Source organism: Macrosteles quadrilineatus, unplaced genomic scaffold (assembly GCF_028750875.1).
Source record: "Macrosteles quadrilineatus isolate MER2022 unplaced genomic scaffold, UCM_ALF_1.0 Scaffold_4__1_contigs__length_99947679, whole genome shotgun sequence".
In the NCBI taxonomy this organism is placed as follows: domain Eukaryota; kingdom Metazoa; phylum Arthropoda; class Insecta; order Hemiptera; family Cicadellidae; genus Macrosteles; species Macrosteles quadrilineatus.
The window spans coordinates 77,770,293-77,783,217 of record NW_026542597.1 but is presented as its reverse complement, the minus strand read 5'-3'; the positions used below and the strand labels follow the sequence as shown (position 1 = coordinate 77,783,217).

The 12,925-nt window shown below is 35.1% G+C and overlaps 1 protein-coding gene across 1 annotated transcript; it reads right to left on the bottom strand.

The window, feature by feature from the left end:
• Positions 1-339: 339 nt before the first annotated feature.
• On the bottom strand, positions 340-11,688 carry LOC128992123 (zinc finger protein 501-like). The gene is made up of 2 exons (XM_054415550.1): positions 11,570-11,688; positions 340-2,196 (listed from the first exon to the last, which is right to left on the bottom strand). Exons 1-2 carry the CDS (start codon positions 11,579-11,581, stop codon positions 1,210-1,212), a joined length of 999 nt encoding a protein of 332 aa, XP_054271525.1. The 5' UTR covers positions 11,582-11,688; the 3' UTR covers positions 340-1,209.
• Positions 11,689-12,925: the final 1,237 nt, after the last annotated feature.

Genomic DNA, 12,925 nt, shown 5'->3' with positions numbered 1-12,925 from the left:
TAAGTTTTATTTGATGTTTACTACAAATACCGGGATTTATCTTTCTTATATATTTTCTTATTGTGTTATTATTCAAAATTAGCCTAATTAATAAAATAGTGACAACATGACAGTAAAAATTCAACAACGGGTAATGGAATTAAAAGGCAAACAAAAAGGTCTTACAAAATATGAATTATTGGCCTAGCACTGAAAGGGTTAAATCAAATAAAACACCAGAATTTTGAATCTTTAGCAGGAAGTGGATTCATAGAAAACAAACTGAACTTGGTAAAATACAAATTTATTGACATATAATAAAAACATTTCAAAAATCCAATGTGTATATTGACTTATTTTTAATGAGAACTCATAAAAACCAAAAATACATAAATTATTGATCGTGTCAAAAAAAAAATTTGAAAAAGCTTGTTTTAGCAGGGCTTGAACCTACCAAAAAATATAGATTATTGATGGTTGTTATTAGGTGGACCTAAAATATTCAGTTAAGTGTTAAGAATTAGTTTAAAATATGCAGGTTTTAAAACCAAACTTGACGATGAAGTATACAAAAATGTTTCTAATCTAGTTCAAATATTTAAAATAGCAATCTTCTTCCTAAAAAAATAAAAGTAAAGGTTTACATTTAATTATTTTGTGAGTTAACTCATACTTTATTAGTTTAAAGATAAAACTCCATTTTGATTACGATTCTAACTTTTACACCCTTGAATCGTTTAGTTAAAATAAGCAGAAGATGAATGTAACCTAAATAATTAAACTTACACGACATTGTATAATATAGCTAAATGTTTTTTACAGAAATAATTTGATCTAAAGAAATGAGAAAAAAATAAGTAAGAAAGGTTTCTCTCTGCCGTTTACTAGGTTTACGCTGATTGAACATTTCAAGTGTGTTTGCTTCCACAGTAATTGTTCGACCGTCACAGTAGAACGTACAATTACTTTACATACAATGTTTAGCAGATAAAAATGCATCTGAATTATCTTATAAGATTTCAAGATTTTGAGAAATGACTACTCTAGTCCAGCTCAATCGCTAGTTTGGCCTGCCTGAAGGAATCATCATGGGATTATAATGTAAAAATCTAATGACGTAACTGACCTTCATTAAAAACACTCATCTGAGTAAAAGTAAGATTTTATCTATATAGATTGCATTTAAAATTATTCAAGCGAACAGTTGATGTAAGGGATGTTACATTACAATCAATGAGTTGACATATGAGTGTTCAATTGGGTTTTGCTAGCAAAAGTCTTCTCACAGACAATACACTTGTGATTCCTGGCGATTCCATGGACAGCCATGTGTTGTTTGACATGTGTTCTTAGTTTGAATGTCTTTCCACAAATGTTACACTCATGAGGTCTGTTATCTCTGTGTGTATGCTCATGCTGCTGTAAATTACACTCTCTTTTAAATGCTTTGCCACAAGTGTGACAGACGTACGGTTTATCATCAGAATGTGTCAAGAAATGTAATTTCAATTTATCTTTTCTTTTGAACATTTTCCCACATATTTCACAACCATGATTTGTACCTGAGTGATGCATTCTAAGATGTTGCATCAAAGTATCTTTAACAGTAAAAATTCTGCCACAATTTGCACATTTATATTGCTCTTGAGGCAAATGGTGTTTTTTGATGTGCTGCGCTAAATTCTCTTTACACACAAAATCACTGTTACATTCTCCACATTGGTATTCCTTTGTATCCACATGCATTCGAGAAGTATGTCGTGTGAGATTTCTTTTCCGAGCAAATGACCTATTACAAAGTTTACATGTAAAAGAGAGATTTTTGTTCAATTGATAATGCACTTCACGAATGTGTTTGTTGACGGAACTTTTCTGGGAAAAACCTTTGTTACATATTTTACAAATCTCTTTTTTTAAACATCCCAAATGTATGCGTGAAATATGAGACTTCAATGCAGAGTAACTGCAAAATGATTTGGCACAAGTTGTACACTGGCACTTATTAATATTGGCATGTTTATTAAGATGATGTTTTCTCAATATCCTTTTGTTTTTGTATCTGCAGTCACAGAGTGAACATTTATAATATCGTAGGGAACCTCTATTATCTTTTACGCCATTTGGCATGACATAAGTTCCAAAGTCACTTTTACACTGAATACACTCACACAGAACACCATTCAACTGAGCTGTGCACTTTCCTTCTTTAACTAGTATCTGAAACACACAAAACTGACTTTCAGTCTGATAATCTAACAGTTTGGAGTACCTTTGTTCAATTTTAGTAAATATTTTGTGTAAATTTATTCAAGATGATTTTTCTATACATAAAATATATATGAAATGAAATGAAATGAAATGAGTAAGTGCTTTATTAAACGATAAGGTAATATGTACATCCAAAAACATAACACTTTTAAACAATGGTTGATAACAACCGTCTGTTTGGTTGACACAATCTTTGCCTTCTAAAATGAATATGAGTCTTTAAACAACATTTAGCACAAAAGAAATGAACATTTTTATACAATAAATAAAATAATAATAAAACACAATTAGAGTACTCAATAGATAACAAAACATAATACAGAATTAAGGGTAATCAGATAAAAATAAACGAGTTTCAAGGTTTTTTGTTTTTGTTTATTTACCTAAAATTTAGAAATTAAACTCGCTTATAAGCTCCCATCTATACTTCCAAGCTTCTCTAAGGTATTTTGTGAAGATACGCCAATCCTTCCCGTTTAGCTATTGATAATATTCTACTTCACTCAAAGTGTTGCTTCCTAACCAAGACCTTCTAATATTACCCAAAATTGAACAGACGGCAATGAAGTGAAAGGTAGTTTCGTACTCTTCAAGATTGCATAATGAGCAAATAAAATTTTGTTCGGTCCAGGGTTTATAATTTAAATTTACCAGCTCTGCCCTAGCTTTAATCGCCCAAGAAATTAGTTCAACCTCGCTGAAGGCAAGGGGACTCTTATCTCCTAGTTCAAGGTCGACTCGCAATAGCTGTTTGTGATAAACAGATGTCCTAGCTCCTACACATTCATCCTTCCATTTGATTTTAATTGCTTCTGCCAGCGATCCTAACTGTATCGCCAATACGCTGACATCCTGAGTTTTAAATTTTATTTCTAAGCCATGAGTTTTCCCAACGGTTTCCCAATATCTGCACCAAAATATATGTTTTTCAATAACCTGTTTTGCTAATATTCTAGGCAATCTACTATTAGGCAAAGATAACACTCTAACTATATAGCTTAGAGATATATAGTTCTTATAGCCACTTGTCCATGATCACCTGTACGTGAAGGGCACGCGTTTTACCTGGGAAGACAACACACTGAAAGCTGGACGAGTTGAAGGAGCCCGAGAACTGATGAAACTATTCCGACATGACTTCTCGGACTTCCTCACCAAACTGTCTCGACGGGGCACGGAGAAGGACGACGACGAAGAGGAGCCACAACGGATGACGTCTCAAACATATGCGGAGGCTGCAGCCATGGACACGGGCGCGGGACCTAGAGAGACATTGCCGGGGGCACCTGAGGCGGCGCAGACCACGACTCCTCAGCAGGTCGTCGTGTGAGGGGACTACGCCAAACCTTCTGAGAATCAACAGTAGGACGGAGACAGCGCTGTGCAAGTAATGGGACATGGTATAGGAACCTTTAAGGTACTTTCATATGATATATGTGGGCTGAAAAATAGAATTATTGATGACAGTTTAGTTGATTTTTTTTGTAAATATGATTTATTTTTCCTAACAGAAACATTTTTAGTTAAATCAGACGAATTTTTTATTAGAGACAAATTAAAATGTTTTAAGTTATGTATTAAATTTGCTGAAAGGATAGGTAATGTTGGCAGATATAGCGGAGGTGATATTATTGGGTTAAACTTGAATTCACCTTTCCAGAAAAATTTTACTTTTGTTAATGAACATGAACTAAGTTATGTAAAGGCGAGTTTCAATGGTGTTCAAAAATCCCTAAATTTCATACCTTTATATTTGAATTACAATAAGTGGGAACAGAGTTTTAGTGATATTGTTGAATATTTAAATAGTAATGAAATTGGGAATTTAATATTTTTTTGAGATCTGAATGGACGAATAGGTGATGAACAGGGTTTTGAAAATGGTGAAATAAAAAATGTAAATAGTTATTTAGATAGTGGTAGGAAGTCAAAAGACAAAACCATAAACAGAAGGGGGAATAAGCTATTAGAATTGTTTGACAATAGAGGATTAATCGTTCTAAATGGAAGGTCAGCTAGTGATAAGGAGGGTGAGTTTACTTTTATAGGGGCGATGGGCTCGTCTGTTATAGATTTGGCAACTGTGTCATTGGATCCTTGCATTTAGTGAAGGACTTTAGAGTAGTGCCATATCCAGGGTCCGATCACCTACCGATCAAAATTATTCTGTCAGTTGATGAAATAAATAGTAACATAGGGGAGAGGAGAGAGGTTAATACGTCAACTTTGTTACCACAATTAAAGTGGTCGGATGAGGACCAATCGAAATACAAAAGTCGGTTATTACTTAATTTGACCAACGTTCAGATAGGAAATGATAATCAGGATAATATAGACAATTTGACCAAGTGCATTGTTAGATCGGCAAAACATAAAACTCTAACAGCGGTAAAAAACAGGTTTGTAAACAAGCAAAAGTGGTTTGATTTTGAGTGTTTAGCCGAGAGGAAAAAGATGTTTAGATTGCTTAGTCTTTTTAGAAAAACTGATTCGAACTTGGTTAAAAGTAACTATCTTACTCAAGTAAATATACATACAAAAAATTGTGTAAGTTAAAAAAGAAGTTATATAACGACAAAATTATTTTAGATTTGAACAATTATAATACAGATAGTAAATGTGTAAGCTGACTGAATCAGCGCCTCTGCAGCCGCCCACCCGATACGCGCGAGCCACTCGCCAATCCTGCGTTTGTACACAGCAACACTGTGGGCGGCTGCAGAGGCGCTGATTCAGTCAGCTTACACAGCATAATTATTTTCCATCAACTGAAAAAGATGTTTTCGCCACGGCTGATGCAGAATTCAACCATGTTTTTGTTACCGTTTTCAGTAACTTCTAGTTTAGTAGGATCCATTTTATTATTTTTTTGAATGTATTACTATAGACTCTCGTATTTGTTTAAATCAAATTAGGTTTTTCTTTTCTAATATTCAATGTATAAAGGTGTTTGTCTTTTTAATTTCTAGTAAATGTAGGTAATAGCATCGAACAAATGTTAAATACTTTGTATATTGCCTAACAATGGTTTACAAGAACTCTTCCCCCGATCACAGATCAACAGTCTATCCGGGGGAATAATTCCATGTAATATATTGTTCTATTATTGTACTGCTTAATTTTTGGAATAAAAGTATTTTGATTTGATTTGAAAGCTATGTGGCAAGCAATTTTACATTTTAAGAGAAAGTGCAGTAACGCAGTAGGAAATATAACGACGAACAAATGGATAGAGCATTTTAGCGCCTTGCTTAACCCCCCGCTTGTGGCAGGTGAGATGAGCTATGCAGAACCTTTCATAGATAACGACCGATTAGACAGCGATTTCACCTGGGTAGAGATAAAGAATGTATTGGCCGTGGTCAAGGCAGATAAGGCCCCAGGAGTTGATAGAATTCCTTACGAGTTTTACAAAAACGCACCTGATCATTTTCTAAACACATTATTATCAGTCTATAATAACATTTCCAAAAGCAATAAAATCCCTAAAAGTTTTAAGGAGTCCATAATTTATCCATTACACAAAAAAGGCAATATAGATTTAGTGGAGAACTACAGAGGTTTATCTTTTATAAATTGTGTAGCTAAATTATTTACCAGTATGTTAACAAATCGATTACAAAATTGGATCAATGATAACAATATTCTAACAGAGTTTCAAGCAGGTTTTCGGAAGGGTTACTCGACAATTAATAATATATTTAACGTAAGTTGTATGGTCAAGCTAAGGCTTGCGCAGAAACAGGGTAAACTTTACTGTTTTTTTGTTGATTTTAGTTCTGCGTTTGATACAATTGACCGCAAGGCATTGTTCTACAAACTGTCAACGCTTGGAGTATCTACACGCGTGATTAATAATATTAGGAGTTACTATGACGAGACTTTTGCTAGTGTGTGGTGCAAGGAGGGAGTTACAAACAGTTTTATTACAAGGACAGGTCTGAGGCAAGGATGTAATCTCTCACCTAATCTCGCAATGTTACCTGTGTACCCAACTAAAACGGTTTCCTTAGGCAATTCAGACCTAAGGAGGCTTTCATAGGCAATGTTCCAGAGCTCCGGGCCGAGTATATGGAACCTTGGGCAGCACCAGAAGTGACAATCATCGTCTGCGGGCCTTCTGTAGTATCATACATGAGGTGACGGAACCTGAGGTAATCCGCTATAATGCGCATGAGGTATACTGGGACGTGGAAGGTGTTCTCCAGAGCTTCCAGCATATCGCACCACCTCGCAGAATTAAATGTGTTTCCCGTTTCCCACATCGAGTGTAACGAGCAGCACAACCTTACAAGAGCAGTGATCACGGATAGTAGAACGGATAACGCTATGGATAATAAACATAGGCAAATTACGTTGCTATTTTAGCGAAATATATTAGCGAATTTCCCCTATAGGGAATATTGGCGAATTTTCCCTATAGGGAATATTAGCGAATTTCCTCTATAGGTAATATTAGCGAATTTCCCCTATAGGGAATAAGCTATTACCGTAGTACTCATGGTAAGACCTGGACCCAGGACCAATTTATTTTTCGTTTTGAGGTTCCTAGAGACCAAAAACACCGTCCGTTCAAATTCATATCCGATTTTGATCTACTTATTCTAAATCAGGGCGGTATAGTTCTAGCTAATTATAACCTAGAAATCAACCCTTTACAGTTTCGGATTCTACCATTATGGCTACTAATAACTGCATAAGAGAGCTTTATGTGATGGTGAGTATTTAAGTGCAACCACGAAATATATTATCATTACAAAAGTTATATCAACATTCACATTTGCATTGATTCAAGCGTTTAAACCATAATCCATGTGTTGCACGTTAATAATTTGTATAATCAATCGGAAGGTGATCGAAGACGACGATTAAGCCGTCGAGTTTTGGCTAAAATTGTTTTGCTTCCTAGTGGTCCTTGTTGATCTTGAACTATTTGCTACGTATCGGAATTTCAAACACATCATGTAATTCACAATTAGTCAAGGAAACCAGCGTATGGATGATATGTAAATTTTGTTAACGTGCATAATTTTCATTCATTTAAACTAATTTATTATTTTTTATGAAAGCTTAATTTAAAATTCAGTTTTCTGAAGTAAGCCAATCACATTTAAAATATCAAATAAGACACTATTATTTACAAAGCTGTATGTATTACCATATAAACACATCAACTTTGTTTGCATTAAAAACGTGGTTCTGTTCTTAAAAATCCCACAAGATTCATATACTACCTAGAGGGCCCATGCTGCTCGGCAGCGTTGAGATAAATATCATATTCGAGAAATAATTAAATTTATGATTTTAGATTGAATAATACAGTATCTTGAGCATAATTAAATCATTCGATCAATAGCTCAAATTAAAGCCTATGATTTATTGATTATTTTAAGTCTAAAACATATAAAAAACATCAACAATACTGAAGCTATTGATTTTTAATCATAGAAAACCCTTATAAAATATAATTCTCATGTTGATTGTTCACCTTGCGTTTGCTTGAAACTCGTGCAATTTGATTAAGTAATAGCTTAAATGAAAGCCTGCATTTTACTAAAGGTTCTTAGACCAAAATTTATAGGATTTTATAATTATAACTGGTGAAATACATCTTAAATTGAAGTAAGAATACAAAAATAAATCATCATTTTGGTCGAGTAATACAGTAATTAAATATTAGCCGATACTTGATGTGGAATCTTTGCATGCATACCTTCATTTTGAGACCTCAATCATGAAAATCGGTTGGGTAGAAGAGCCAAACGAACTCGGAAAAGAAAAACCAATTTAACTCCCATAAAAAAGGAGAGCAAATTTCGGTTACGTACGTATTAGGTGAGTGGGACTGTAGATAAATATATGCCGATGCTTGATGGGAAATCTGTGCGTGCTTCAATTTAATACCTCAATCATGAAAATCGGTCGGGTAGAAGAGCCAAACGATCTCGGAAAAGAAAAACCAAATTTAACTCCTATAAGAAATATACTAATTCACAAACCAATTCATCGCTAATTTATGGGTTGATAAAAATATTACATAAGGTTTCCCCAAGTAAGCCTAGAAAAAGCCTTCAAACACAACTTCAACTGTTAATTTAGTTGGATGGGCTCAAAGCAAACATGTTTGTTATATTATTTAAAATGGAACTTTCAATAAACGTCCAAACAGGATGTTAAGACTATTAGTATGCGATTCAGGTTAGTGTCGTCATTTGATTATATTATTTATGATCTATACCGTTTCTGTTCTAATATCCGTGTAGTAATGCTATCAGCTATTTCTTGATCTACGTCATTCAAAATCTACCAGCTGATCTTATGCCTTTTTTTATGTGTCAAATACTGCTTCCATAAGGATTACATTGAAACTTTGAGGGCCCGTGGGGCGGATTCCTAAGAGATTTTTTTAACGTCATATAGATGTTGGCACTCACCGATAGGGTCTTTAACACCATGCAAAATTTGAAAACTATTGCTTTAGGCGTCTAGGAGGAGTTTACGTATTACGAAATGCATAAGAGTCGACTTACAATGAGGGGCAAATCTAATATTTTAAAGGAGATATTTGAGTGAAAATCGATTCAGTGAGGCACACGGTAATTTGATTTGTCTTCTGGTTTGCTGGAGCTGGGGTATTATAACTATTGTCTTGTAATTTTCTCCTTTTTGATCCTTTAGCAGGAAGTGAATTCATAGAAAACGAACAGAACTTGGTAAAATTCAAATTTATTAAAACAATATAAAAAAAACTTTAAATAAAAACCCAATGTGTATATTGACTTAATTTGAGAACTCATAAACACCTAAAATACATAAATTATTGATCAGGTCAAACAAATATTTTAAAAAAGCTCAGCTCAGCAGGGCGGTTTCTGTCTGCTGATTGTGCATTTCAAGTAAAGATGTGTTTGCCTCCACTGTAATTGTTAAGCCATCACAGTGAAACGACTATAACAAAAAAGTAAGGGTAAACCCAAATCTTGCAATAAAAGTAACTATAAAAAAAATTATCAAAAATTTGCAAAATATCACAAATTATTCATGAAATTAAAAACATAAACATAACTATAACAATCGTACTTTGACAGTAAGTTCTCATTGCTTATCACATTTTTTGTTGCCGCTGCAAATAATCTGTTTTCATAAATGCAAACAAATATAGTGCTGCACCCTGTTGGTAAACCTTATAACTTTTTAATGCTTTTCCCTATCATAGAACCAACTTTTTTTAGTTGAAACAGCTGACTAAATTCTTTAATCCTATACTCTAATACGAGCAATGTTTGCTTGTATGCTTGCTTGCTTGCTTGCTTGCTTGCAGAAATATCTCGAAAACGGCTCCGACGATTTTCTTCAAATGTTGTAAATAGCTTATTTCTGGTCTAAAAACGAGTTTACTGCAGTTAGAACTGCCAACAAAAATCTAATTACGTAGAAAAATGAAACTGAAAATTACATTTTTTTAACATTAGTCTTATGGGTTGCTAAGTAACCATGTTGGTTGAATTAAATAACAAGGAAAAAGTAAACAAACGACTTGAAGTTGAAGCATGTGTTCATTATAAGGCAACTACCCACAGTATACTAGCAAATTACAAATACAGTACAAAAGGGAAATCATCACTTGTTACTATTGAGCAAAGATTATACTGAAGATTGCTCGATACATTGTAGGCCTAGTAAAGGCAAGCAGTACGAAATGCGGGATCTGTTTATGACGATAAGATTAAGGTTATCTGCAATCCTAAAATGCTATAGGAAGCGAAGGAAACAGGTCTGCGACGTAGGAAGTGGTGAAGGAAGTAGTCAAGGAAAGTTGTGCGGAGTGTTGGATCTGTTTATGACAATTAATTTAAGGTACTTGCAATCATAAAATGCTATGAGAAGGGAGGGAAACAGGTCCGTGACGTAGGAAGTGATGAAGGAAGTAGTAAAGACGAGCAGTCCAGAGTGTGGGAACTGTTTATGACGATTAGATTAGGGTATCTGCAAACCTAAAATGCTATTGGAAGGGAGGGAAACAGGTCCGCGACGTAGGAAGTGATGATGGAAGTAGTAAAGGTAAGCTGTCCGGAGTGTGGGAACTGTTTTTTACGATAACATTAGGGTATCTGCAATCCTAAAATTCTACGGGAAGGGAGGGAAACAGGTCCACGACGTAGGAAGTGGTGAAGGAAGTAGTCAAGGCGAGTAGTCCGGAGTGTGGGAACCGTTTGTGACGATTAAATAAGGGTATTGGCAATCCTAAAATGCTATGGGAAGGGAGGGAAACAGGTCCGTGACGTAGGAAGTGGTAAAGGAAGTAGTCAAGGCGAGCTGTCTGGAATGTGGGAACTGTTTATGACAATTAGATTAAGGTACTTGCAATCATAAAATGCTATGGAAAGGAAGGGGAACAGGTCCGTGACGTAGGAAGTGATGAAGGAAGTAGTAAAGGCGAGAGGTCCAGAGTGTGGGAACTGTTTATGACGATAAGATTAGGGTATCTGCAAACCTAAAATGCTATTGGAAGGGAGGGAAACAGGTCCGCGACGTAGGAAGTGGTAAAGGAAGTAGTCAAGGCGAGCTGTCTGGAGTGTGGGAACTGTTTATGGTGATTAGATTAAGGTATTTGCAATCATATAATGCTATGGGAAGGGAGGGAAACAGGTCCGTGACGTAGGAAGTGATGATGGAAGTAGTAAATGCAAGCTGTCCGGAGTGTGGGAACTGTTTATGACGATTAGATTAAGGTATCTGCAATCTTTAAATGCAATGGGAAGGGAGGAACAGCTCCGCTTCGTAGGAAGTGGTGAAGGAAGTAATAAGGCTAGCAGTGCAGAGTGTGGGAACTGTCTGTGGCAATTACATTAATGTATCTGCAATCCTAACATGCAATGGGAAGAGAGAGAAAAACAGGTCCACGACGTAGGGAGTGCTGAAGGAATAAGTAAAGGCGAGCAGTGTGGAGTTTTGGGAATGGATTTATGTATCTGCAATACTGTGACTGTTTTCAGAGTAAACTAATGATTTTCCCCGAGCAAAGCTCGGTCCCCAGGTATTCCACTTTAAATATAAATACTCATCAGGTTAACATGGGGACTACAGAGCCACTGGGGCGGATCCCGAAAAAGGTTTTGAGATAAGAATATGCCTATATGTTCATTGGGAATGTGAGCTATCATCATGCCAAATTTCAACCCAATCCGTCCAGTAGTTAATTTGTGATTGAACTTCAAACAAACAAACAAACACACAAACATTCACATTTATAATATTAGTAAGATCCATAAACACAAAAAAATATATTATTTAAGAAAAAAGCTATGGAAGGGGATGTTACATTACAATCCATGAGTTGACAGATGAGTGTTCAGTTGAGTTTTCCTGGCAAAAGTCTTCTCACAGACAACACACTTGTGATTCCTGATGATTCCATGGACAGCCATGTGTTGTTTGACGTGGGTTCTTAGTTTGAATGTCTTTCCACAAATATTGCACTCATTAGGTCTGTTATCTCTGTGTGTATGCTCATGCTGCTGTAAATTATGTTCCCTTTTAAATGCTTTGCCACAAGTATGACAAAAGTACGGTTTATCATCAGAATGTGTCAAGGAATGGAATCTTAATGTTTGTTTTGTTTTGAGCATTTTCCCACATATTTCACAGCTGTGAACCGTACCTAAGTGATCATTTCTAAGATGTTCCAACAAAGTATCTTTAACAGTAAATATTCTACCACAATTTGCACATTTATATTTCTCTTGAGGCAAATGGTGTTTTTTGATGTGCTGCGCTAAACTCTCTTTACACACAAAATCACTGTTACATTCTCCACATTGGTATTCCTTTGTATCCACATGCATTCGAGAAGTATGTCGTGTGAGATTCATTTTCCGAGCAAATGACCTATTACAAAGTTTACATGTAAAAGAGAGATTTTTCTTCAATTGATAATGTGTTTCACGAATATGCCTGTTGAGCACCGAAGTCTGAGTAAAACCTTTGTTACATATTTTACAAATCTCTTTTTTTGAACATCCCAAATGTATGTGTGAAATATGAGACTTCAATGCAGTGTAATTGCAAAATGATTTGGCACAAGTTGTACACTGGTACTTATTGGTATTAGCATGTGTAGTTCGATGATGTTTTCTCAAATGCCTTTTGTCTATGTATCTGCGGTCACAGAGAGCACATTTAAAATATTCTTTTAGGGAACCTCCATTATCTTTTACAGTATTTGGCATGACAAACGTTCCAAAGTCACTTTTACACTGAATACACTCACAAAGAACACCATTCAACTGAGCTGTACACTTTCCTTCTTTAATTTGCACCTGAAACATACAAAACTGACCTTCAGACTGGTAATCTAAGCGTTGAGAGAATCCTCTATACGATTTTAGTACTGTAAATATTTTGTTTTAATGTGTTTTCAGTCAGGATACGGTAATTAATTATAATTACAAAAGTTGAACATAGAATACTACATGGTGAGGCAATAAGAGAATCACAATTTTGTTTTGCATTATCATTTTTGGTTTGGAATGAGAAATATTGCAACAATAAAAGTAGACTGTGTTTTAACCCCTATTAACTATGACATTAAATTATTATAAATACAGTGCTATTATAAGTCTTAACACTAATACTGAAACCCTACTCCGGCCGACGTTAACCGAAACCCCCGGTCTGT